This window comes from Sciurus carolinensis, chromosome 11 (genome assembly GCF_902686445.1).
Source record: "Sciurus carolinensis chromosome 11, mSciCar1.2, whole genome shotgun sequence".
NCBI lineage: Eukaryota > Metazoa > Chordata > Mammalia > Rodentia > Sciuridae > Sciurus > Sciurus carolinensis.
Genome location: NC_062223.1, coordinates 32,644,947 through 32,671,288, shown reverse-complemented (window position 1 = coordinate 32,671,288; position 26,342 = coordinate 32,644,947). Strand labels below are relative to the sequence as shown.

Sequence of the window (26,342 nt, the reverse complement as noted above, 5' to 3'; positions counted from 1 at the left end):
ATTGCTTAAGAACAGCATTACAGGCCTGGGGTTGTAGCTCAGTTGTAGAGCTCTTGCCAAGCAAGTGTGAGGCACTGGGTTTGATTCTTGGCACCACATGTAAATATATGAATAAAATAAAGGTCCATCAATAACAACGACACCAACACCAACACCAACAAAAAGAACAGCGTCATGTTGTTGGGTGCTTGTAATTTTGGCAACTCAGAGGAGGATCACAAATTTGAGGCCAGCCTTAGCAACTTAACAAAATCTTTTTTTTTTTTTTTTTTTTTTTTTTTTTTTTTGGTACTGGGGGTTGAATCCAGAGGTGATTTACCACTGAGCCACATCCCCAGCCCTATGTATTTTTTATTTTAAGATAAGGTTTAAGTTGCTGAGGTTGAATTTGAATTTGTGATCCTGCTGCCATGGCCTCCTAAATTGTTGGGATTACAAGTGTGCACCACCGTCCTCTGTTCAGCAAAATCCTGTCTCAAAACAAAAAATAAGAAGGACTGGGGAATGTAGTTCAGTGGTAAAGCATCCCTAGGTTCAATTCCCATACAAAAACCAAAACTGTGTTTTACCAAAATAATATATGCAATGATGACAATCATCTTTAAGATAAGGACATAGTTTTTCAGACCATAGTTGGGCATTACATTATAAAGCTTTAATAGTTCTTTTTTAAAAATATTTTTTAATGGTACAGGGGTAACCTGGGGTGTTCTACCACTTATTTTTGAGATTGGGTCCTACTAAGTTGCAAAGGTTGGCATCAAACTTGTGATCCTCCAGCTTTAGCCTCCCCAAAGTCACTGCGATTATAGGCATGTGCCACTGTACCCAGCTTTATATACATTTTAGGAGACTTTGGGATTGAACCCAGAACTTTGGGCAAGATAAGTGAGCGCTCTACCACTAAGCCACATTCACAAACTTCTTAATATATTTTAAAGATGAAAAACTTTCACTTAACTTCTTTAAATTTTAAGAAATATTTAAAGACCCAAAACATTTATTGGGTCAGATGACAAATTCTACGAAGACTTTTATTTTATGAAGTTTTTGTTCTATACTCCTAAAATAATTCACATCTCTATTTTTTTACTAAAATTTTTATTAAGATAATTACAGATTCACTTGCAATTATAAGACTATATAAAGATCCTGTGCTGTCTTTACCCAATTTCCTCCATACATAACATTTTACAAAAGTATACTACAATACCACAACCAGGTTATTGACACTGATACAGTTCAGTGATCTTATTTTACTGGTACTCATTTGTGTATGAATATTTTTATACCATATTATCATGTCTATGTTAATATATCTGCCACCATAGTCAAGATTCTGAACAGTTACAATCACAAGATTTCTTGTGTTGACCTTTTCTAACCACATTCCCATTTCCTGGTAACCACTAATCTGTTCTCCATTTCAAATGTTCTTTATAGGACTAGGGGCATATAGCTCAGTGGTAGAGAGCTTGCCTAGCACTCACAGGGCTGGGAGTTCAATCCCCAGTATGGCAAATAACCAAAAGCAAAATAAAATAAAACCTAAATGTGTTATAAAAATGGAATCAAACAGTTTGTAACCATTTGGGATTGGTTTTCTTGTGCAGAAAAATTCCTTACTGCAAAACAATGTTCTATGTATGGATGTTCAATAGTTGAAATCACCTGCTATAGGATATCTGAGCTGTTATAGGTTTTGGTCATCTTGCAGTCAAATACTATACCCCTTAATTATACCCCCAGGTTTGAGCTCTTATTAAGGTAGCTACTATGAACATTTACATTTCTACTAGTCTATGTCTTAAGCTATGTTCCCAGTTTTGGGCTATTATTAGGGAAGGTTACTATGAACATTCATATTTCCACTAGCAAAGTACGAGTGTTCAATGTTCTTCACATGGTTGCTAGTATTAGGTGTTACTATTTTTTATTTAACAATTCTGATAGTTGTGTAGTAATACCTCATTGTAGTTTTAATCTGCATTTCTCTAATGACTAATAATGTTGAACACCTTTCAGGGAATTATCTACCATTTACAAATCTTCTTCAGTGAAATGTAGTTCATGTCTTTTGCCCATTTTCTAACAAATTAATTTATTTTGGTGGTGCTGCTGAAATGGAACCCATGTATGCTAAGTAAGTGCTCTACCACTAAGCTACATTCCCAGCACCTTCCCCCACATTTTTTAAACTGCTGAATTTTGAGAATTCTTTACATACTCCAGATATTAGTTCTTTAATAGATAGTTTACAATATTTTCCCCAACTCTGTAGCCTTTTTGTCTTCTTCAAATGATCTTTTGCAGAATAAAAGTTAAAAAGAAAAATTAAAAATTTTTTTTTTTTTTTTTTTTTTTTTGTAGTGCTGGGATCAAACCCAGGGCCTGGCACATACTAGGCAAGAATTGTACTACTGACCTACATCTCCAGTCCAAAAAGTTTTAAATTTTGAGGTAGTACGGTATATTAATTTTTCTTATTATGGTTTATAGTTTTAATTACAAGTCTAAGAATTTCTTGCCAACCTAATATTATGAAGATTTTCTATGTTATCTTTTAATGGTCTTGTTATCTTTCTTGCATGTTATTTTTCCATAGTCTGGCCAGGTGCGGAGGTGGACACCTGTAATCCCAGTGACTTAAAAGGTTGATGCAGGAGGATTGAAAGTTCAAGGTCAACCTTGACAACTTTTCAAGAACCTCACCAACTTAGCAAGACCCTGTCTCAAAATAAAAAAGAAAAGGAGTAGGGAATGTAGCTGAGTTTGTAAAGCACCTCAGGCTTCAATCCCAAGTATCAAAAACAAAAACAAAAGAACTGTACCAGTCTTATGTTCTAAATTTAAGTCTGTGATCTATTTTTAATTTTTGTGTCAGACATGAGGTTTAGGTCAAGGTTCAATTTCTTCTGTCTATGGATATTCTATTGTTTCAGAATAATTTGTTGAAAAGGGTACCTTTTCCTCTACTGATTCACTTTTTAAATTTTATGAAAAATTAGTTGATCAGTAGGTGTGTTTGCGCATGCCTGCAATTCCATTGATGGGAGGCGGAGGCAGCAGGATAACAAGTTCAAGGCTAGGCTGGTCAACTTGGTTGAAACCCTGTCTCAAAATAAAAACTAAAAAGGGCTAAGGATGAAGCTCAGTGATGAGGTCCTGGGTTCGATTCACAGAAACAGGAAAAAAAAAATGTGGTTCTATTTTGGGTTTTCTCTCCCATTCCACTGATTTTGTTTTTATCTCTACCCTGGATTCCTGTCACTGATACCACAGTGAATTGAACTGATAAGGAATAAAGTAAAACTTAACATATGGTAACTGATTCTTCCTACTGTTTTCTTGTGAAGACTGTTTTGGCTATTCAAGAGCCTCTGCTTTTCTCTATAAATTTTAGAATAAGCTTGCCTCTCTCTATAAAAAAAAACAAAAAACCAAAAAAACCTTTATGGAATTTTTACAGGAGTTACATTAAATTTGTAGATCAATTTGATGAGAAATGACATATCAACTGTATTGAGTTATAGCAAGAGTTGACAACTTTATCTTGTTCCTAATCTTTAGGGCAAAAAGTATTAAGTCTTCTGCCAGTGACTATGATGTTATCTATAGAGGTTTTTGCAGGTGCTCTTAATGAAGCTGAAATAATTCTATTACTAACTTGAATTTTTTTTTTAAATCATAAATGAGTACTGGATTTTACCAAATACTTTTCTAAGCATCAGCTGATAGGATTATATACCTTTTCTTCATTCTTTTGGCATGATGGATTATACTTTTTGACTTCTAAATGCTAAACTCTATTTTTATATTCTTATTAAAACCTTTGATTTTACCATTTAAGAATTCAAAGAAAGAGAAAATCCCATAAGAGTTAAACCCTTAAAAAGTTTTATTGTTAGGGCTGAAGTTGTGGCTCAGTGGTAGAGAGCTTGCCTGGCATGTGTGAGGTCCTGGGTTTGATACCACATATAAATAAATAAAATAAAAGATCCATTGACAACTAAAAAAAAAAAAAAAATTAAAAAGTTTTATTGTTAAAGTAGTCTGTGAATAGATGGGGAAAAATAGGAGGGGGGACATGTAAATACAAAAACTTTGGGAATGAATTTGTTTTCATTATTAACTTTTATAATAAAGTTAATTTTAATCATATGGATATGTATGTATGTGTGTGTGTGTGTGTGTGTGTATCAGATGTATATATGTATATACACATATACATACTGACACACAAAAAATTAGGCAGGCCCTGGCCTTTAAGGAAGTAAAAAACATTAAGTAAAGCACATGTCTAATTGATTAATTTATGGTACTAACCTCTTGCCTCAAGAAAGGATTTTCCTTTTTGAGTTCTTCAGAAAGATCTTCTCCCTCCAGCCATTCCTTCATGCCTGTCTGTTCTGCCCAAGCATTCACAGTTCCTAGGGCAGCAGCTCGAACATTGTTCTGACCAGAGAAGAGAATTGGAAAAAATAATATCAACTATAGTTTGGAGATAGGGGAGAAAAGTTTATTATTTTATGAATGTGAACAACAGAAGTTTCTCCAAGGTCTACATGAATGTAGTTGGAATGATCTTCTCTGAAAAAGAAACTACTTCCATGGTTGTAATAAAAACTCCAAAGGAAAGTGGAAATACAAAATTCTAAACTGAAAACATTTTATACTTAGTTAATTAGGAAAAACAGTGATCTGGGCTTAAACAATGCAAAAGAAATTAACTCCTAGATTTTGTTTTCTGAATATCTGGGGTCCCTTAGGCCCATGACCACCTGCTAAAGAATGGAATTCTGCCTTGCAAGCACAAGGCCCTGGGTTCGATCCCCAGCACTGCAAAAAAAAAAAAAAAAAAAAAAAAAAAAAAAATCTGAAGAATGGAATTCTATATGTTAGAAGTCTCAAAATACTTAAAACTATTGCTATCAAGTTTAATATTTATGTTTTTATATTAATTTGCATTACCATAGAATGAGAAAGACTTATTAATGTAAAAAATATTAAAATGATCCAATTCCTAAAATTAAATGAATTTCATAAAAGTAAAGAAATTCAAATATCTAGGCTAGGGTTAAATATAAAAGGCAGGCAACCCTCAATGACACTTCAATTACTTCTAGTAGTGTGAGTTACAAATCTCTTGGTGAAATACTTGGAGATTCTGCTATAGTTTGGGGTGAAAAAAGTAAAGAATAACAAGATCCAAAAATTCATATACTTATTCACTACATTGAACTTAATACAATGATATTATAATCATAATATTAGCATTTATTGAGATCATACTATATGAAACAGGAATAATACAATGTATCTCACATAGAGACTCACTCAATTCTGTAAGAAAGAAATTTCACAGATAATGAAACTGAACCTCAGAGGAGATCACTAGATAAGATTCACAATGCTGGTGAGTTATATTATCTAGTCACTTTGAAAACAGTAAATATGTTTACTGTTTTTTCTCCTAATAATCTCATCTTTATAAGCTTTTAGGGGTTTACATGTACTCTAGAAAAGAGAATTATCCTTAGCCCAAGAATGTGGTTGGCCTATTCCAGAATGCAGCATAGTGGAAAGGGTGAGGTTTACCTTGCTGTCTCCAAGGACTGTGATGATAGGAATGCCTAGGTTCTTTACATGTTGCTTGATGTTTGGGCCCATGGCTACTGCCAATTGCTGGAGTATATTCAATGTCTGCTGCACCTGAATGCAAAGCATCAACACTTCATGTTCAAACTGTAATCAATGTGTGCTCAAAATTTTGCAAGTTTGCTGCTATACAGTAAATAAAGCAGATTTCTAGTCTGCTCAAGATATAAAGAAATCTATTAGCTTAGAGTAATTCTTAGTTCATAAAACTATATTAGAATTTTAGATCATAAGCTATAATACTTATAATAATAATATTTTAAAGGTAAAGGCTTAGTTTAACAAAACCCTGGGCTGGGGTTATAGCTCAGTGGCAGAGCGCTTTGCCTAGCATGTTCGAGGCACTGGATTCAATCCTGGGTTCAATTCTCAGCACTGCATATAAATAAATAAAATAAATATCTAAAAAAAATTTTTTTTTAAATTAAGGTATACAAATAAAAATCTACAAATTAGAAATTATTTACAAATTAAAAAAAAAAAAAAAAAAAAAAAAAAACGAATTCCTAGACCCATCTAAATGTCCTTTAAGAATGAAAAAGACATCAAGGCATTTTCAGTTGAAGGAAAACTAATACGATTCTTTACCAATAGGCTTAACCTAAAAGAATGGCTTTAAAAAGTTCTAAATGTAGGAAGAAATGAAAAATCAAAGCCTGCAACATGGGATAAGGAGAAAGAATGATGAAAAGAGTAGACATACGGGTAAATGCAAAACATTTTCCTATCCTCTTGAGTTGGCCAGATTATGTTTGACAGTTGAAGCAAAAATTATTACACTGTCCTATGTTGTTCTTAATGTATGTAGAAGGAGTATTTTATCAATTACATTATAAATAAAAAGGACCAAAGGACAAAAAAAAAAAAAAAAAAAAAAAAGAAAGTATTGGCAAGTAGTTTCACACAAAGATACTTGATATTGAATCTTGTAAAAAGCAAAATTTTGAAATTAACAAAAATTTCATGAATAAACCTGCATATTTTGAGACACACTTAAGAAATTTAAAGGAAGCTATTTCTAGGTCAAAGTAAATAAAGCAATAGCTTATTTTCTGCTAGTGAAGGAAGCACTGATAAGGAACCTCCTGCAATGGGAGAGAAAAGAAAAGAAAAGGCACAAGGTCTACATACCAAAATTTTATTTGAATCATTGAGTCGACCCTTCAAGGCTGTTGGAAGTTCACCTATATTTGGCTGGATAAATTTTGCTTCATTGATAATACCTGCCACTTCATCTAGGCCTTCTTTCCTGATCTTCCAATTCTTGTCACCAATCTTGGACACCAATTCTGAAGTAATTTTATCACTGAAAAACAGAAGATATAACCTTTAATTCTAGGCTCCTAAAAGAATTTGAGTTGGGTGTGGTGGTGGGACACCTGTAATCCCAGTGGGTAGGGAGGCTGATACAAGAGGATCAGAAGTTCAAAGACAGACTTAGAAACTTAGCAAGGACCCTGTCTCAAAATATAAAACTATAAAAATAAAAAGCACCGGGGATGTGTCTCAAGGGTTGAGTGCCCCTGGGTTCAATCCCTAGAACACACAAAAAAAAAAAGAGAGAGAGAAAAAAGAATTTAGTATAATGAACTAGGTACGGTGACACAAGCCTGTAATTCCAGTTGGCCTGAGGCCTCTAGTTACTCAATTTCCATTGTCACAAACACACACCCCTGAAGAATTTAGTGCAATGAATCAAGTAAACCATTCCTCAGAGTGAAATCTACCTGATCTCTGTCCTTGGCAAAAGATCAACAACATCATTGCCTCCGTCTTCTGGTTCATCTCCATCTTCTCCTTCTTCTGTACCACTTGTGCTATGCTTGGAAATCCCTCTGGTTGGAGCAGGTGGACTTTGTCCTTGCATCTACACACAAATTAATAAGGCTAATGAACTTGATGAAGACTGTGAGAACAAACAGATTAGGTAAGGTGCCTATGTCAAACTTTCTCATTCTGTCTGTCACAATACTTATTTACAGTAGATAGATACACACATAAAATGATTGTGTATACATGTATATGTATATATGTGTGTATATGCTATATAACATAAATATATTAGTGTGTGTGTGTGGTGCTGGTGATCAAACCCAGGGTCTCTCACACACTAGGCAAATACGCTCCCACTGAGCTATGACCACAGCCCCATGTAGTAGATATCTTAATTCTTTTAATTCTTACATAGACTAAAAATAACAAGTTATTTTTATACAAACTTATTAGAATCTGACATCTCAAACACAAAATTGTCCCCTTTTTTTGCATTACTAGGAACTGAAGCCAGAAGTTCATGCATACTAGGCAAATGCTCTACCACTAAAACATGCTCAGTCCTTTAAAAAATTTTGAGTCAGGGTCTTACTAAGATACCCAGGCTGAGCATGAACTTGCAATCTTCATGCTTCAGTTCCCAAGTAGCTGTGATTATAGGTATCCACCATGCCTTGCTTTAGTTTAAATTTTTTTCTTGTTCTGCTTTTAATTTTTTAAAAATCTATTTATTTTTAGTTTACATTTTTTAAAAAAGTTATTATTTAATGTAGTTTTTTGAATAGGTAGTATGTTCACAATGTTTGAAATTTCAAAGGTACAGAAGAATATAAAGAGAAAAATCTCTCAGCTTACACCAGAGTTACCCAGTTCTCTTCCTTACAAAATCAATTTCTTATGCACTCTTCCAAGGATACTTCATGCACATAAAAGTAAACACTACACATTCTTCATTCAACAGGTTTAAAAGTTTAGCCTTAATGAATGAGATTCTCAAGTTCACCAAAGGATTGTAACATTTGTGGAATCTCTACCTTCTCAAATTCTGCATCTATCTGGGATAATAGGGCAGGTTTCTCATCCTCAAAGAACATTCGCAAAGAGGGACCAACATACAGATACATCACGCCAAGCAGGGTAATGGCAGAAGTCCTCACAGCCTGTGAGAGAGAGTAAAAAGAACTTTTCAATCAGAACAGAACCACAAGATGGCTATAATGCTCTTACATGTGCCAGAATATACTTACTGGGTTTGTTGCAGCAAGAGCAGTCTTCACATTGCTAATGAATGCCTTGACATTCAACCTGTAAGAAATAAGATTTGAAATTTGAAAACAAACAAATGAAACCTTTAGAAAACTCAATAAAGACAGACTCTGGGATTGGATCCCTTGGGTGGAGTTTTCATCTACCTCTACACTCACTTTAAAGTAAGTTTTAAATACTATCTATACTTTGATTAATCCCATTATGCTTAATTAAGACTCCTAAATGAAGTCTTGAACTCCATGAACTCCAGATTTGTTCACCCATCTGCCTTTATAACATTTCCATTTCTATATCTTGGAGACATCTGACATCTAGAACATGAAAATGAAACTCCTGATTATCTATATACCCCAACTTCAAAACCTATTCTTCCCACTGTCAGAGCTCTCTAACTCAGTAAAGAACCACATTATTCTTCTAGTTGCTTAGGCCACTCTTGAGTCCTTGGAGTAATTTCTGGCATGTCTCTGTATGTCTAATATCCTGTTCAGTTCTATTTTTGAAATACATCCTGAGTCATAACACTTACACCTCTACAATGTATATCTAAACCACTATAATTTCTTGACAGGATTACTTAATAGCCTATAAATTAGTACTCTCTCCCAGTTCTGACGACTTTTGGCAGGTAGAATTGGGATTGAACCCAGGGCACTCTACCACTAAGCCATAACCTAGCCCTTTTAATTTTGAGACAGGGTCTTACTAAATTGCCCAGGTTGGCATGGAACTTGCAACCCTTTTGCTTCAGCTTCAGTCCACAGTGACTGGGAACATAGGTGTGCGACACCTTGTTCAGCAAGCACAGGGCTTTTATACTTGTTGCCTTGGTCTAGAAATGCTATTCTTCCAGATTACGTATGCCAAGTTGATAACGCCTAACCCTTTATCCTGCTTCATTTTTATTCCACTATTCTTATGACTCCTAATATATTTTTATTTTTACTGTTTATTGTCTGTCTCCCCTTATTCAAATATAAGTTTTATCAACGCAGAAATTTAATTTTGTCCATCATATATTTCAATGGTCTAGAACAAATGGAATAGTATGATCAAAATGTAGTTGAATAAATGAGAGCTCATAAACAATACAAAAAAGAGGAAAATATTCACTTGGTTTTTATGTGACATGCCAACAGATTATACCAAAACCTGTGCAATTGGGCTGGGGATAAAGCTCTGTGTTAGAGTGCACTCATAGAGGCTGAAGCAGGAGGATTCCGAGTTTGAGGTCAGACTTGGCAACTTAGTGAGACCCTATCTCAAGACAAAAACAAACAAACATACAACAACAACAACAACAAAAAGCATAAATAAATGCCAGTCATGGTGGTGGCACATGCCTGTAATCACAATGAGTTTTGAGGCTTGGGCAGGAGGATCACAAATTCAAAGCTAACCTCAGCAACTTAGTGAGACCCTGTCTCCAAATAAAAACATAAAAAGGGTCAGGGATGTGGATCACTGGTTAAATGCCCCTGGGTTCAATCACTGGAATCTAAATAAACAAATAAATAAAAATAAATGCAGGGCATGGTGGTGCACACCTGTAATTCCAGTGACTCAGGAGGCAGAGGCAGAAGGATCGAAAGTTCAAAGCCAGCCTCAGCAACTTAGTGAGGCCCTAAGCAACTTAGAGAGACCCTACCTCAAAATAAAAATTAAAAGGGCTGGGGATATAGTTCATGGTAGAGCAACCCTGGGTTCTATCCCCACTACTAGAAAAAAAACAAAACCAAAAAAAGGGTTCAGGGGGTGGAGGGAGAGAGAGGGAGAGAGGGAGAGAGGGAGAGAGGGAGAGAGGGAGAGAGGGAGAGAGGGAGAGAGGGAGGAAGGTAAATTGTTGAAAAGGAATTATAATAACACCCTGGATTAAGGGAGAACTCCGTGAATATTAACATAACACAGTTTTTGCTTAAATGGTAATGAATTGAATGGTAACTTCTCGAGTAGTAGTGTTTCTTCCATCAGTAGAATTCAAAACACAGTTTTATAAGATATCAAGAGGTCTGTTATTAAAAAGTAGCAAGGCACAAAGAAAGGCAACACAGTATAGCAACTATAGCATTCTCCTGAAACCAGAATGCTTATATTTAAACTTTGGCTTTGCCTTTTTCCTAGCTATGACGAGGGCAGATAACTTAAGCTTTCAGTTTTCAGTATCCTCATTTATAAACTGAGCATAACGCAATACTATAGGTGATTTTTTATAAGGTTTAAATAAAATTAATTATTATTTGAAAGGTGTTTTAAAAAGAACCTGGGATAAAGGAAGCTACATAAAATTTTGTTAAATGAAATAAACAACTGAATTCTATGTACAAGTAAGTTTGGGAAATAGTGGGTTAAACAAAGTAAAACAACCCCTGCCATGGTGGGATTTTTGAGAGTATTTAATTTACCAAAGTGCCCTGTAGGTCTCTAAATAAATGCGATTACATGTAGCAATTTCTAAATTCACTGACTAGAAATCTTTCGAAATGGCTTTTCGGTGGGACAGCTATTAACACTTGAGGAAAATTAACATAGAGAACTCTGTTAATGGATATTGAAATACAGAACACAAGTCAATACAGACTCTTGAGGATAAAAGTGGTTTTCTTGCTGGGAGCAGTGTTGCATTCCTGCAATCCCAGCAACTTGGGAGGCTGAGGCAGGAGGATGGCAATTTCAAAGACAGCCTCAGTAACTTAGTAAGGCCCTACGCAACAAAAAGAAAAAGAAATGGGGATGTGGCTCAGTGGTTAAACACCCCTGGGTTCAACCCCTGGTACCAGGAAAAAAAAAAAGGCAGTTTCCTATTATATAGACAACCTAGATCTTACTCTCCAGAAATAAGCAGAGATGGCTATAACAAATATAATCACCAATTAGCGATGGCAAAACATTAAATTATTTTCTACTTTATTTCTTTCTGACTTACCCAGAAAAACCAAACTCTTTTATTGCATTAGATAGCCAATTTAGAGTTTCTGACTGATTCTTGGGATTCTTCTGTGAGAAAGCCATTGACATAACCTGGAGCAAGGGAAAAACAACATCATATCTATGTTTTCTCATATTTCTTATAGAAATACAGCATGACTTTAAGATGGCTGTGGGTCAAACACGGTTTTTCTGATGCTAAACAATTATGAGAAAAACTTAGAAACAAAAGATTTAACCTATACAAGAAAATGAGGTAAGTTATAGTAGAATTTAAAGCATTCTGGACTGTTTAAAACTTTTCATTAGTGATCATTATGGAATATAATGTTTTAAAAGTACTGTCTTCCTTGTCAGGTGCTTTGGTACATGTCTATAATCCCAATGACTTGGGAGGCTAAGGTAGGAGGATTGTAAGTCTGAGACCAGCTTCAGCAACTGAACGAGGAGGCCCTAAGCACTTAGTGAGACCCTGTTTCAAAATAAAAAGTAAAGGGCTGAGGACGTGGTTCAGTAGTAAAGCACCTCTGGGTTCAATATCCAGTTTAAAAAAAAAAAAAAATGTACTATCATCCTTTACAGACTCTTCTTGACTAAGGTAAGTTTTCATTATCAGGCAGCAATATATTTGTAAAAGTAAAAATAACATAGTATTAAAAATGGTTTTACTTAAGATAAAAATTAACTTGGGGAGGGGCTGAGGTGGGGCTCAGTGGTGGAGCACTTGCCTCGCACGTGTGAGGCACTGGGTTTGATTCTCAGTCCCGCATCTAAAAAAATGAATAAAATAGAGGTCCATCAACAACTAAATAGATATTTAAAAAAAATAAATAAACTTGGGGAGGCAGGCATCATGGTGCATGCTTGTAATCCCAGTGGCTTGGGAGGCTGAGGCAGAAGAATTACAAGTTCAAAGATAGCCTGAGCAATTTAGTGAGACCCTAAACAACTTAGAGAGATCGTTTCAAAATAAAAAATAAAAAGGGCTAGGGATGTGGCTCAGTGTGGATGAGCGACCTGGGTCCAATCTCTCTTGTACCAAAAAAAAAAGATTAACTTGGGGAAAGATGGTTTTGTGTTACTACCAACCTGTTCAGCAGTCCATGGTAACATACAAGCCTCAGCTATTGCTGTCATAGCTTCCTTTGCATTGTTTCCACATTTTACATCTCCAATCTTGTCTACGAGGCCATCTAATACAACCTGAGCTGAAGTTTTGGAAAAATTTCCCTTCTGTGCAATCAAAGCAACTATGTGAAGCTTCATCTGCATCACCTGAACAACGATAAATATCATAGTTATGAATAAGTCAAAGACATTTATTTACTTAAATAGCAGCCTGATGGTTTAAAGTAGTTAAGGGCAGTTGAGAATACAATCAAACTAAAATCAGAATTTTAAATAATCAAAATAACTTTTATTCTTTAACCGTCATCTATTAAAGCAGTTGACAGGGAATGGGGGAAAAAACCAAAACAAACAAACAAAAAACAAACAGAATTCAAACTACTCAATGTTTCAAAATTGGAAAGTTTATGAACTGAAAATCTAATTTTTATATTCTCCTCCTCCTATGATTTTTGCATTGATCTGAATGCACATTCTAAGATACATAATAAAGAACCACACTAACTATACAGCTTAGAGTTATGATTAGAGTTGCTGACAAAAAACCTACAACCCTCACAAGTTCACACACAACACAGAACTTGGGAGTTTTAGGGAACTTGATATCTTTGACTGGACAAATGGAAGGAATCAGCATGATGACAATGTATAGGACTTAAGACCCCTTTTCCATAAATAATTCCCTTTGTGCTATCTGAATATTTTAACCTTTCCTTTTTGAAACTGATAGAAATTCCATCAACTATTTAGATAATAAGCACTCTTAAAAGGTCCCAAAATCTTGGGAAGAAAAGTGAGCTTTTTGGAGATTTAATAACTCCATCATATACTTTTCTTCCCAGATCCTTAGCAGTCTTCAAAACTATAGTCTTATAACCATGCTAACTGTAAAAACCTAAAATTGTACAGTCACGACAGGGAGGCAAGACCAGGTTGGAGATCCTTTAAAAGTCCCCACCAAAATGACTAGATGTAGCCATTCTGGAAAGCAGTATGGAAATTCCTCAGGAAACTTGGAATGGACCCACCATTTGACCCAGCTATCCCACTCCTTGGTTTTTACCCAAAGGACTTAAAATCAGCATACTACAGTGATGCAGCCACATCAATGTTCATAGCAGCTCAATTCACAATAGCTAGATTGTGGAGCCAACCGAGATGCCCTTCGATTGATGAATGGATAAAGAAACTGTGGTATATTTACACAATGGAATATTACTTGGCCATAGAGAAGAATAAAATTACGGCATTTGCTAGTAAACGGATGAAGTTTGAAAATATCATGCTAAGTGAAATAAGCCAAGCCCAAAACACCAAAGGCCAAATGTTTTCTCTGATAAGTGGATGACACTATATGACGAGGCCGGGTGGTGGGAGTGGGGAGAGAAGAATGAAGGAACTTTGGATGGTGTAGAGGAAAATGGGGTGGGAGGAGATGGAAAAGATAGTAGAATGAAACAGACAATAGTTACCCTATGTATATGTATGATTACATGAATGGTATGAATCTACATTGTGTACAACCATAGAAATGAAAAGTTGTACCCCATTTGTATACAATGAATCAAAATGCAGTCTGTAAAAATAAAAAAAAAAAATTTTAATTAAAAAAAAAAAAGCCCCATTTTGAAGGACCTGTTATTTGACTTGACTATCTAGTTCAGTGGGAAAAGGGCCTATTCCCAGGGAGTTTGCTGAAAACAATTAGTAACAACTGTTCAATATCTAACATTGGAGCTGCCTGAGGCTGCAATACCAGTTGAGGCAAGGGACCTTGCTCAAAATCTTAAAAGTAAGATTTAGGGAACAAGATGTCTAGAGGGGACTTTAAAAACTCTTAAACATTCCTAAGAATCTAGATGATGCTACGCATATTTAAGGCTGTGTGTGGGTCCAGGAATGACATGAAAGGGTCCTAACCTCTTACTTCTGGCCTTAGGTCCTGCATAAGCAAGAAGAGAAGGCTAAGATGAAGTTTCAAAAGTCCTGGAGCACTGAAGGCATATCCCAACACACACACACACACACACTACACACACACCCTTGGTAAAAGGTAGAAGATAATAATTGGCACTTAAGGAAATTTGTCAAATCACTAGATACCACTAAGCTAATTGAGCAGAGACTCTGGAGGCTGCAATCAAAATTATAGCAAGATTATATACTTCATACTCTCTAGGATGACTACAATAAAAAAAGAAAGAAAGAAAAAAAAATAACCATTATTGGTGCTAATGTATAGAAAACAGAACTCTCACATATGGCTGCAGTAAAAGTAAAAATAATACAATCACTTTGGAAAACTGTTTTTCAGTTCCTCAAAAAGTTAAAGAGAGCCAGATGCGGTGGTGCCTGCCTGTAATCCCAGTGGCTTGGGAGGCTAAGACAGGAGGATCAAGAGTTCAAAGACAGCCTCAGCAACAGCAAGGCACCAATCAACTCAGTGAGACCCTGTTTCTAAATAAAATACAAAAAAGGGCTGGGGATGTGGCTCAGTGGTTGAGTGCCCAAGTTCAATCCCTGGTACCTGCCCTCACACCCCAAAAAAGTTAGAGTTATCATATGATCCCTGCAATTCTATTTCTAGGTATATACCCAACAGAATTAAAAACTTGTGTTGACATAAAAATCTGAATGTAAATGTACAAATGAATGGGAAAATAAAAAGAGTAAATCTATACAATGGAATGCTATTTGATAATAAGAAAAAAAAACAAGAACTAGTGCATGCTACAATATGGATGAACTTTGAAGACATTATGCTAAGTGAAAGTCAGACAAAAGGCCATACACTGTATGATTACATTTATATGAAATATTCAGGAGAGGTAAATCCAGAGAGATCAAAAACAGATTAAGAGTTGCTAAGGGTTGATGGTTGGGGAGCATTAGAAAGTGACTGCCATTGAGTACAAGGTTTCTTTTGGTGGTGATGAAAAGATTCTAAAAGTAGAGTTGCAGAACTCTGTGAATATACTAAAAACAACTGCATTGATCTGAGTATAGTGGTGCATGCCTATAATCCCAGTGACTCAGGAGGCTAAGGCAGGGAGAGCATAAGTTTGAAGCTGGTCTCAGCAACTTAGTGAGGCCCTAAGCAACTTGGTGAGACTCTGTCTCAAAATAAGAATTAAAAAAAAAAATTAAAAAATTTTAAACAGTGTTAGGGATGTAACTCAGTGGGAAAGCACCCCATGGGTTCAATTCCTAGTACTTAAAAACAAAAACAACCCTACTGTATTGTATACCTTAAAATAGTGAGTTTTATCCAGGTGTGGTGGCCCACACCTGTAATCTCAGGAACTTGGGAGGCTGAGGCAGGAGGATCATAAGTTTGAGGTCAGCCACAGCAATTAGTGAGGCCCTGAGCAACTGAGTGAGAACTTCCTAAAAACATTAGGAAGGCTTGGGGATGTAGCTCAGTAGTAGTGTCCTTGGGTTCAATCCCCAGTACCAAAATCAATCAATCTATCAAAACAGTGAGTTTTAAAGTTTCAATAAAGTTATTAGATATATATACATAAAATTATCCCTTATGGATTTAACCAGGAGGGTTTGGTTTAAATCAGGTGTCCTCCTGTCACCTATCCAGATGCTATATAAAGAAGAATTTTAAAAGTGGCAGTATGAGGGAAAGATGGTAGGATGAGAATCTTTCAGAATATATTTAACCTTTGTGGCGATGGCTGGTGCGGCTGAGATGAAGTAACATAGGAAGGCTAAGGGGAACACAGTGTTATATACAAACTGCCATTTATATAAGTTTCATCTCCATAGGATCAGGTAATAGAAATTATTTTAATAAAAGACATTAATCTACAACTAAAAAATACCTGAAAATTTGTTTCTTTCCATCCAGGTTTCTTGGCCAGCATCCTCACTAATGCCTGGCATGGCATTTCAGTACGATCCATTAGTTCAACAGCCTTGAAATAAATAAAATAAGACAGTGAGAGTTTAAAGAGTTAAATATTAGTTCCAAAGGAAAGTTAAATACCAAAATCAAGTCCTTGGTTACCTCTGAAGGAGGAAGGGGAATAGAAGAGGGTTATGGAGGGAGCTTACTTAACTTCTGTTATAATGCTTTTTAATGGGAAATAATAAGAGCATGGTACATGGTCATTATATTTATATCATTGAAACCACTTAATTTCACATTTTTTGAATTCCAAAATAATTTGCTCCAAGGAAAGCAATAGTAACAGTTTTCATATTTGCCTAACGTGTGGCAGAAATTGCTCATATGTATTTTCTCACTTAATTTTCCTAAAAATATAGTGTAATAGGATAGAAGTAGTTAAGTATTAAATTTCAAAGACATACAAATTTAGGTCTAAATACCACAAGTGGCAGATGGCGGAACTGGAAGGTTCCTGCCTCAAGTCCCACTGCTCTTTCAGTTTTTCTACATCTCTCTCCTCATGAGAATCACAGTACATGCCAAAATGAGCCACAATGCACTTTTTAAACACAGGTTTTTGATAGTTTTTCCTACCAACAGGTAATGTCTATACCACCAAGAAATGATAACACAGTGGGTAAATACAGAAATGGATGAGAAATGGCTTAAGTGGAGAGATCTGTTTGCTTATAAGTTATTGAATGAAGATACTAAAAGATAAACAGTTATAAATAACAACAAAATCCCATCTCATTAGTTGACATTGTGAAACATTTGTTGGTTATAAAATACAGTAATTAAGACTAATCCTTCATTTATCAATTTCACTGTTTCCCCATTATCTAATTTTCTTTCACACTATACTTATCCCTATGTATCTACCTTCTGGAACTCTTCCATACAAGCTAGCCTTTCCTTCCAGTTACTGCTGTCTAGTAGCTGTATACATGTAGGGGGAAGGACAGCTGAAGCTTTTTCTTCACATATTTCCATCTGTAAGATACAAAAATATGTCAAAATTAGGAACTGCTGAAGGAAACAGGTGGCAAGAATGTAAAAATACCCCAAACAAAATACTTAGAGAACACTGCCATAGATATGTTAAACTATCTGAGAACCTTCAATATGTCTCAACCTTCCCAACTGTGAGGCACAGTGCATAATACTGACCGAGAGTTCAGGCTCCACAATTTCTTTGGTCTCCAGTGCCTTCTTGTTCTTGGTTCCAGTGTTCCCTGCACCTCCTGGTGCAGATGGTTTCCCCTTCTTAGGTGGTCCCCCAGTCTAAAAGCAATTTTAAAAAATTAAACCATTTGATTTAGAACAGTAGCTTATAAACTTTTTGGCTCATAAAACCCCTTGACAATTTGATTAAAATGAAAATTACCCAAAATAAATGCTTTTCATCTCAAAGAATTTAATTCAATTTCACAAGCATACAGACTCCCTTCTGAAGACCATTCATGGGGATGGAGGGATAATCTGCAACTGCATATTAAGAACCTCTAATTCAAAATGAGTAATGAAATTCAAAATTGAAATGAGTAATGAAATTCAAAATGAGTAATGAAAATGATGGACTGGAATTGTACTGTATTTATAGATTAATTTGAGAATGACATCTGATGTCTTTAAATGCCTTTACATTCTTTCCTACAGGACAGTTTCTAAAAACATTTATACAGTACTTAATCCCAAGGTGCCCTAAAATCAGGAGAACATATTATTTCTCATAATAGATCTATGTAATTTGCAAAAGAACAAAGGGGTTGTCACGGGAAACCTTATTGTTCTACTTATATTGAAGATGAACTTCTTATAGAATCTTAATATTATTTTAGTAGTTTTTCTAGGTAACTTGCTTGACTTTTAAGTATATGATCATACAAGCTATAAAAAGGACAGTTTTGCCTCTCACTTCCTCTTATTAATACCTCTTAGTTAATAGTAAGTCACTATTACATAAAAAAGGTACTAACAAATATTTCTTCTCACTTCAACAGGAATAGCTCCAGAATTTCACCATCATTAAGCATGATGCTTTGTGACTGCTATTTGTACATCTCTCTATGTATATGTGTGTATATGTATAGAGATCTATATCGATCTCTCTATACACACACACACAGACACACACACATATTTAATCATGTCAACATATCCATTGATTTCTATGTGGTTAAAATTTTTTATCAAAGTCAGGCCCAGCGGCACATGCCTATAATCCCAGCAAACTGGGAGGCCAAGGCAGGAGGACTGCAAGTTCAAAGCCAGCCTTAGCAATTCAGTGAGGTCCTAAGCAACTTAGTGAGACCCTATCTCAAAATAAAATATATAAAGGGCTGAGAGAATGTAGTTCAGTGGTAAACTGCCTTTGGTTTAAATTCCCAGTACCCAAGAAAAAGCAACAGAATAACTAACCACCAAAAAGACAACCCACATAATGGGAGAAAATACTTGAAAATCATAAATGTGAGGATTCCTAAAACCAAACAATCAAAAACAACTCAAGTCAAAATGGCCTTAGCAACTAAGGGAGATCTTGTCTCAAGATAAAATAAAAAGAGCTGGGGATGTAACTTAGTGGTAGAGAGCTTGACTAGCATGTGAGAAACCCTGGGTTCAATCCTCAATACTGCCAAAAAAAAAAAAAAAAATTAAGATAGTAAAAAAAAAAAAAAAAAAAGATAGTAAATTTTGTTATGTTTATTTTACCATAAAATATGTATATTTTTTAAAGTACTTCTATAATTTTTATCTAAGGGTCAAACAGTCAAATATATTTTTGGAATATATGTCTTCATTAACAGATGCTCTGCTTTCTTTTCAATGGGGCCAATGAACTCATTTCTCAAATGAAGTCATATTGGAAGAATAATCATGAACCTAAGACTCAAACTCTACCTTACTAAAGTTTCATTTTTTAAACCATCTATTAACCTTAGCCGTAGGTGCCTTTTTTAAGAGTCCTGGTTTGGGTGCTGAAATGTCCTTTGTGTCCTTATCTCCTGCAGCCCCTGAAGCAGCAGTCCTTCCAGGCACAGGTTTGAATTCCTTCTTATCAGCTGCTAGTCCAGCTTTCTTACCATGTACTAATTCTACTTTTTCTGAACATTCTTTGATCTGGGAAATGAAAGTGAGATGAACATCATTTAGCCCAACTTTGAAACACAATGACCACATTATTATTTTAAATAATTTATTCCTAGACCACAACTATATATAAGGATTCAGAGAAAAATTTCCTTTTCAACAAAGATAAATCATTCAGATTTTCTTGATAGTAGACATATTATATGTTTTACTTCTTTGCAAATCAGAATTATAAAAAACTTATGATGGCCATAATTTTGATGGAAAACATTCACATTTAGAAAGGTAATCTTCTAGAATATTAGAAACAAATTTATCTCACAATGTTGTTTTCATCTTCTCTACAGGTTGGTCACTCAGTTTTTGTTTGGTTATAATTTGAAATATAGTTCAAATATCACCATTATAGCCTAGGATAAAATTTAAATCCTTAGTAGTTATGCTTTCAAACTCTAAGACTGAATTACCAGTAGAGAATGAAATAAATTTCATGAATTGATTATCAGAAATTTTTTTCTTAATGAACAGAAAAGTTTAAATTGCAAACAAAAAATATCAGAAAACATTCCCCACAACTTGTTTCAATTATGCATGGGATGCATGTAATATTTCCTTCCTACTGTGAATGGTAATTAAAAAAAAATAGAGAAAACTGGATCAAAATGATATCAGTACTTTCTAATTTTCAAGAGACAAAATCATAATGCCAAAAGACAGGACTATTGTTCAATTTCATTATAATTCATTACTAACCTACCTTATCAAGTTTGAGTTTGTCAACATCAGCTAAGAATGGGTTTACTGCTTTCTCACCAACCACCTTCAAAGCAGTACCCAGTGCTTCAAATGCAGCATCTCTGACTTCAGGAGCAGAATCATTGATGTGCTACACTCGTGAATTAAGCAAAATGATCTTTAATACAAAGTACTTTAGGCATTATTATTTAGGGCATTTTAATTCAGGTTGGTAGTTCTTGGATAAAAATTACATCTTTTGCTGATTAAGAGTTACTCTTTCAAATTCTTTTTGGATTAATGCAAACTCTGGTTATCTATTCAGCAAGTAAGTGCTTCCTTTCCCCCTTATCATGTGTCTAAAATTCCTCACTCCCAAATGATCTTCAAATACTTCAGATTTGATGCCTATGCTTGGAAAAATCCAGTTTACATCAGTATGTAACCAAGAAAGAAACAAAATGTGTAGGAATTAGTAGAATAACTAGTGATTTCCTTGGAGAACAGGAATGCAAATAGTTACCAGAATTTGGATTCAGTCTCAAAAAATGCATAGGGTCAGCTCTTCAAAAGGTCATTTATCTACACTATGAAAGTTTTTTGTTTAAAAAATTAGCTCAGAAATGCTTGTATGAAAAAGAAAAGATGTATAGCTATGTAAAAGCAATTATAATAATGTTTACTTCTGTGAGTGGCTTAATATATATACCTACTGATGGAACAACAACAACTATATAGTATTAAATCCATTTCAGATTAAAAAAATAAAAGTCAAATAGTTACTGTACATAATTAGTAAGGAAAAAAAAAAAACTTGCCTAGGCATAAAATATCTCCCCAATTACAAAGACAGTCTATACCTTAAGTAGAGCAGCACAAAAGGGCTTTAGCAAGCTCTTTGGCAGGGTAGAGGCAGTGCAGTGACGGAAACTTCTTGCAATAAAAAGAGACGTCTGCTGCTTGATGGTTGGATTTTTATTATCCATTACTGCTAAAACGTCCTCACTGATGTTCTGTAGTGTGGTCTTTGAAAGAATATTGGTCAATTAGCTTTTCTCAGTTGTGCAAAACAGTTAAAATAACATATTGATATAAAATTTAGATAAAACCACAAATTCATATTGTCAACTCACAGTAAGGAAGATTGCATCAATTGCCTCCTGCAGAGCTTGTACAACTTGAGGTTTCTTCTCTTTGAATTTTTCCAAAATGGTTGGCACAACCTGCAAAAGTGAAAAACAATAATTATATTTGGCGACAAAAACAAATGAAGTACAATATATCATGACTGAACCAAAAATTTTTTTTTTTTTTGGGTGCTGGGGATTGAACCCAGGGCCTTGTCCCACTGAGCTATCTCCCCAGCCCCCAAAATTTTTAAAATTATGTCAAGTAAAAGCAGCATTCACAAATGACCTCATATTATATTATTCCATTTACATGACATGTCAAATCCATAGAGACAGGGAGTAGATTAGTCATAACCAGGGTCTAGAGGGAGAAAAGAGTGGGGAGTGACTGCTAACAGGTACAGTGTTTTTTCTAGGGGTACTAAAAATGTTCTGAAATCAGCAGTGATAGTTATCTTATTATTATACTAAACCACTGAATTATGCACTTTAAAAGCACAGATTTTTATTTTATAGTATTTAAGTTATACCTCAAAAAAACTATTATTAAAAACAATGAACTTGGCTTTATTAAAACAAACCAAAAAAAGTAAACATTTAAGTTGAATAAAAAGTAATTTTCTTTTTAATTTTTTTTAGTTACAGATGGACACAATCCTTTATTTTATTTATTTACCTTTATGTGGTGCTGAGGATCAAACCTAGTGCCTCACATATGCTAGACAAGTGCTCAACCACTGAGCTACAACTGCAGCCCCTAATTTCCTTTCTTGAAGGGCACAATAATCTTACACTGGAACAATTAAGAGCTCACATTCTGTCCCACTGGCCCCATACTTCTCAACCTATTTTCTGTCTCTATACCCTTTTTACAATCATATAACCATTTCTATCAGTAACAGCTCTCATTTTACAAAATAAGTACCAGCTAGGAGGATTCAGGGTAGGGGAAGAGTTGGATAGATGCTGATACACCTTATTAAATTGGGGTATTGTCTGTTCCTTTGTTACACAAAAGAAAAAAGAAACAGTACCACAAATGATAGCAATTTGTTATCAGAATTATGTCTTTATGTCTTGGTTTAGACAGTAAAATTACCATTTTTATAATTTTAGTTTTATTGTCTAAACTATTATTAATTCATTAAACATACATACGCTGAGTGCCAGGCACTGGGTTAGCAGGGAAATAAAAAATATTTTTAACTTTTAGTGAGGTGCTTGGGATCAAATTCAGGGCCTTGTGCATGATAAGCATGCACCACTGAGCAACACCCTCAGCCCCAGAAGTTTCTTTTTTTTTTTTTCTTTTCAGTACTAGAGATTAGACCCAAGGGCCCTCTACCACTGAGTGACACCCCAGCACTTTTTATTTTGAGGTAGAGTCTCACCAAGTTGCCAAGGATGGCCTTGAACTTGTGATCCTCCTGGCTCAGCCTCCTGAATAGCTGGAATTACAGGCATGTGGCACCACACCTGGCAAAGATTTTTTTTTTTTTTTTTGTGGTACTGTGTATTAAACCTAAAGCCTCACACATGCTAGGCAAATGCTTTACCACTAAGCCACATGTATACCCTATCAAAGATTTTTTAAAGGTTCAGAAAAATAGCAAAGTACATGGTACCCACAAAAATTATTTTCAAGATTTCACAAAAGTGACCACAGATCAAAAAGAGTAAGATTTCCTCGAGAAATATTAAAGGACTTTTTAATACTAGTTATAAGCTTTAAAAAGACATTATAATGACTTCAAAGTTGAAGTTCACTGTCATAAATATCTCGCAAAAGATAGTCTATAAAAGGCTAAAGGAAATATGGCACACGCCTATAATCCCAGCAACTTGGGAGGTTGAGGCAGGAGGATTGAAAGTTTGAGGCTAGCCTTGGTAACTCAGTGAGATCCTGTCTCAAGACAAAATAAAAAATAAAAAGAGCCAGGGGCAGAGCTCAGTAATAGCGTGCCCCTGGATTTAATCCCTAGTATCTCAGAAAAAAAAAAAGTCAAATACTAATATGTTTTGATATCATACATTGTATCATATAGTTTTGAGAAAAAAAAAAAAAAAAAACTCCAACCATAGAATGCTAAACAATAACATGGAACAAAGCCAGAATCAGAACTCAAACTGGAGGGTCTGGCAATTAGTTCAAGATTATTTAGTAAATAAAAATGGATTTAAAAAAATTTTTTTAACCTTGAAAAGTTATTAATAAATAACACAAAACTGATCCAAAGTTAGTTAATATGTTGAGAGTATACATGTAGGTATAAATACTATATACATTTATAGATATAAATATTTGCTGCTATAAAGATTCTTTTGATCCAAATTATTATTTATGCATATAAAGGATTTACAGACTGCCTTTAAAAAATTATTTATTCATTTATTTTTTGAGATGGGGCTCTCACTATTCTGTCCAGGTTGGTCTCAAAATCCTGGGCTCAAGCAAAACTCTAGCCTCAGTCTCCTGAGTAGCTGAGAATATAGGCACATGCTACTGCATCTGGCATTAGATCTTTATTTTTATTTCCCTGGGAAGAAGTCAGTCATGGTTTATTTTTATGTAGTAGTATCTTCTTTTGTTAAGTTGTCTAAAATTATTTTTAATGTTATGAGTAAGCAAGCTCCAAATATCATAGCTCAAGTGAGGCTAAATAATAACTCCATAATATAAAAACTGACACATGATTAGGGACTATTATGGGACTCTTAAGTCAATCTAGGAAATCAAATAATCAAGTGACTAGGAGGTTAAACCCTATAGTTCAATTTTCAGAATGCTAAATCATTCTAGGTAATTCAGACCAGATTTAGAGTTAATTGACAGCTACCACAGTTAAAGAAAACATTTCAGCACATTTTATATATTAACTTCATCTAATGTTTTATAGTACCTTTTCTACTCTTAACTTCATTCTGGTTCTGGTTATTATAAACTTTTTTTTGTGTTGGAGTGTGTATGCTGGAGAACTCAGAGCTCTTCTACTGAGCTCTACTCCCATCCCATGATTGTTATAAAAGTTCATATTGTTATATTATATACAGTTGTAAGAACAAAGCAAGATATTAATAAATAAGTAATAATCTAATAAATCAACTCAAATAAGTACTTCAGGTTAAGTGCCTGATTTTCCACATAAGCCTTATGAATTTAATAGCTATAACTACTATCTGTTGAAATTTGTGAGGAGTTACACTGAATAATAAAATTCAATGAGAAACTTACTTTGCCCAGTATATAAGGATCTGTCAAAAAGTTGGTTTAATACAAACAGAGAAACAACATGTATCCCATTTGTTTACAATAAAAAAAAAAAAAAAAAAAAAAGGTGGTTTAAAGCATAAAGCAAACTAGCTGGCCATTTTTGATAATTTTATGGATTTATATCTAAAAAGGAGTGTTAGGAAGGATGAATTGTATAGAGGAAAATGAGGGGGGGTGGGGAGGGGGTGGAAGGAAGGAAAAATAATAGAATGAGACAAACATCATTATCCTATGTACATGTATGATTATGCAAAGGGTGTGACCCTACTTCATGTACAACCAGAGAAAGGAAAGTTGTACCACATTTATGTACAATGAATCAAAATTTTAAAAAAATAAATAAAAAGGAGTGTTACTTACATGTCCTGCATATTGTCCAAATTTCTTCCTTAGCCCAACAGCCAGGCCAGTAAGACATTTTGCTGCCAAAGCTACCAACATGACATTGGTGTCCTTTCCAACCACCTACAAAGGAGGAAAACAAAATAGTCACAGCCCTATAGAAAGGTGTTGAAGTACACTTTCAAAAGAACTCTAAAATTTTTTATGCTAATGGAAGACAAATTTTACTTTCTACAAAAGAATAAAGTCTTTATTCATTTTTGATAACATGAATTTAGGAGCCTCCCTTCATTATGTTTACTCTCCTAAACTTCAAGTTCTACCACAAAACACACTGGCAGCACTGTAACTTGCAGGAGGTGACCCTGATAATGGCAGAGAAGCTACAGGTCTACTGACTTTGCTTTGAGACAGGAAAACCAAAAGAATGTTATCTCTGAAAGACACCATAGGGCAGCAGTTCTCTAAAATTTATACCCGGGAAGCACCAGTGGAAACTGCTGTAGGCACCTTCAGGAAGTTAATGAGGACTCTACATTGCAAAAGCCTTTGCAATCATTCCTCTGAAGGAGCTCCTCACCTTGCAGCTGCCATTTTGGTCATATAATGATCATCAAGTTTGTATTTAGGCTCTTAGCATTATTTATACTACTACCATCCCCCAAAGCTCACACCTCAGGAAAAAAATATTATTTTGGGTTACCAAAACAAACAAAACAATACATTCATTTGTGCACAAATATTACATGGCAAAAAATATATGAAACTCCCAATTTCCAATCATTACTTCATGATTTAGCACTCTGCACTAAAATTCACTGAACTCCTGGGGTCAAAGCAACAGAACTACGAGCAACAGCAAAAATAATAATTAATAATTATATCATAATCAAAAATAATGTTGATTCATTTAAAGCAGGAGTTAGGCAAAGCAGTCCCAAACAAAACAAAACAAACAAACAAACAAAAAAACCCATGTTAGAATCTCATTCCAAGAAATCCCAGTTCTGGGCTGGGGATATAGCTCAGTTGGTAGAGTGCTTGCGCTGCAAGCATAAGGCCCTGGGTTCGATCCCCAGCACCGCAAAAAAAAAAAAAAAAAAAAAAAAAAAAAGAA

General features: G+C 34.8%; 1 protein-coding gene across 2 annotated transcripts in view; it reads right to left on the bottom strand.

Moving 5' to 3' along the window:
- The window catches only part of Ckap5 (cytoskeleton associated protein 5), a 100,179-nt gene that overhangs the window by 25,754 nt on the left and 48,083 nt on the right, over positions 1-26,342 (bottom strand). For both annotated transcript variants that reach the window (XM_047518676.1, XM_047518677.1), the window contains exons 9-24: positions 25,244-25,348; positions 21,616-21,705; positions 21,343-21,507; positions 20,505-20,633; positions 19,595-19,777; positions 17,825-17,938; positions 17,537-17,647; positions 16,587-16,679; positions 12,715-12,900; positions 11,624-11,718; positions 8,679-8,736; positions 8,466-8,591; positions 7,386-7,525; positions 6,790-6,964; positions 5,599-5,712; positions 4,327-4,455 (exon numbers count right to left, since the gene is read on the bottom strand). In XM_047518676.1, coding sequence (XP_047374632.1) covers positions 4,327-4,455; positions 5,599-5,712; positions 6,790-6,964; positions 7,386-7,525; positions 8,466-8,591; positions 8,679-8,736; positions 11,624-11,718; positions 12,715-12,900; positions 16,587-16,679; positions 17,537-17,647; positions 17,825-17,938; positions 19,595-19,777; positions 20,505-20,633; positions 21,343-21,507; positions 21,616-21,705; positions 25,244-25,348 — 2,013 coding nt within the window. The remainder of the gene's footprint in view (positions 1-4,326; positions 4,456-5,598; positions 5,713-6,789; positions 6,965-7,385; positions 7,526-8,465; positions 8,592-8,678; positions 8,737-11,623; positions 11,719-12,714; positions 12,901-16,586; positions 16,680-17,536; positions 17,648-17,824; positions 17,939-19,594; positions 19,778-20,504; positions 20,634-21,342; positions 21,508-21,615; positions 21,706-25,243; positions 25,349-26,342) is intronic.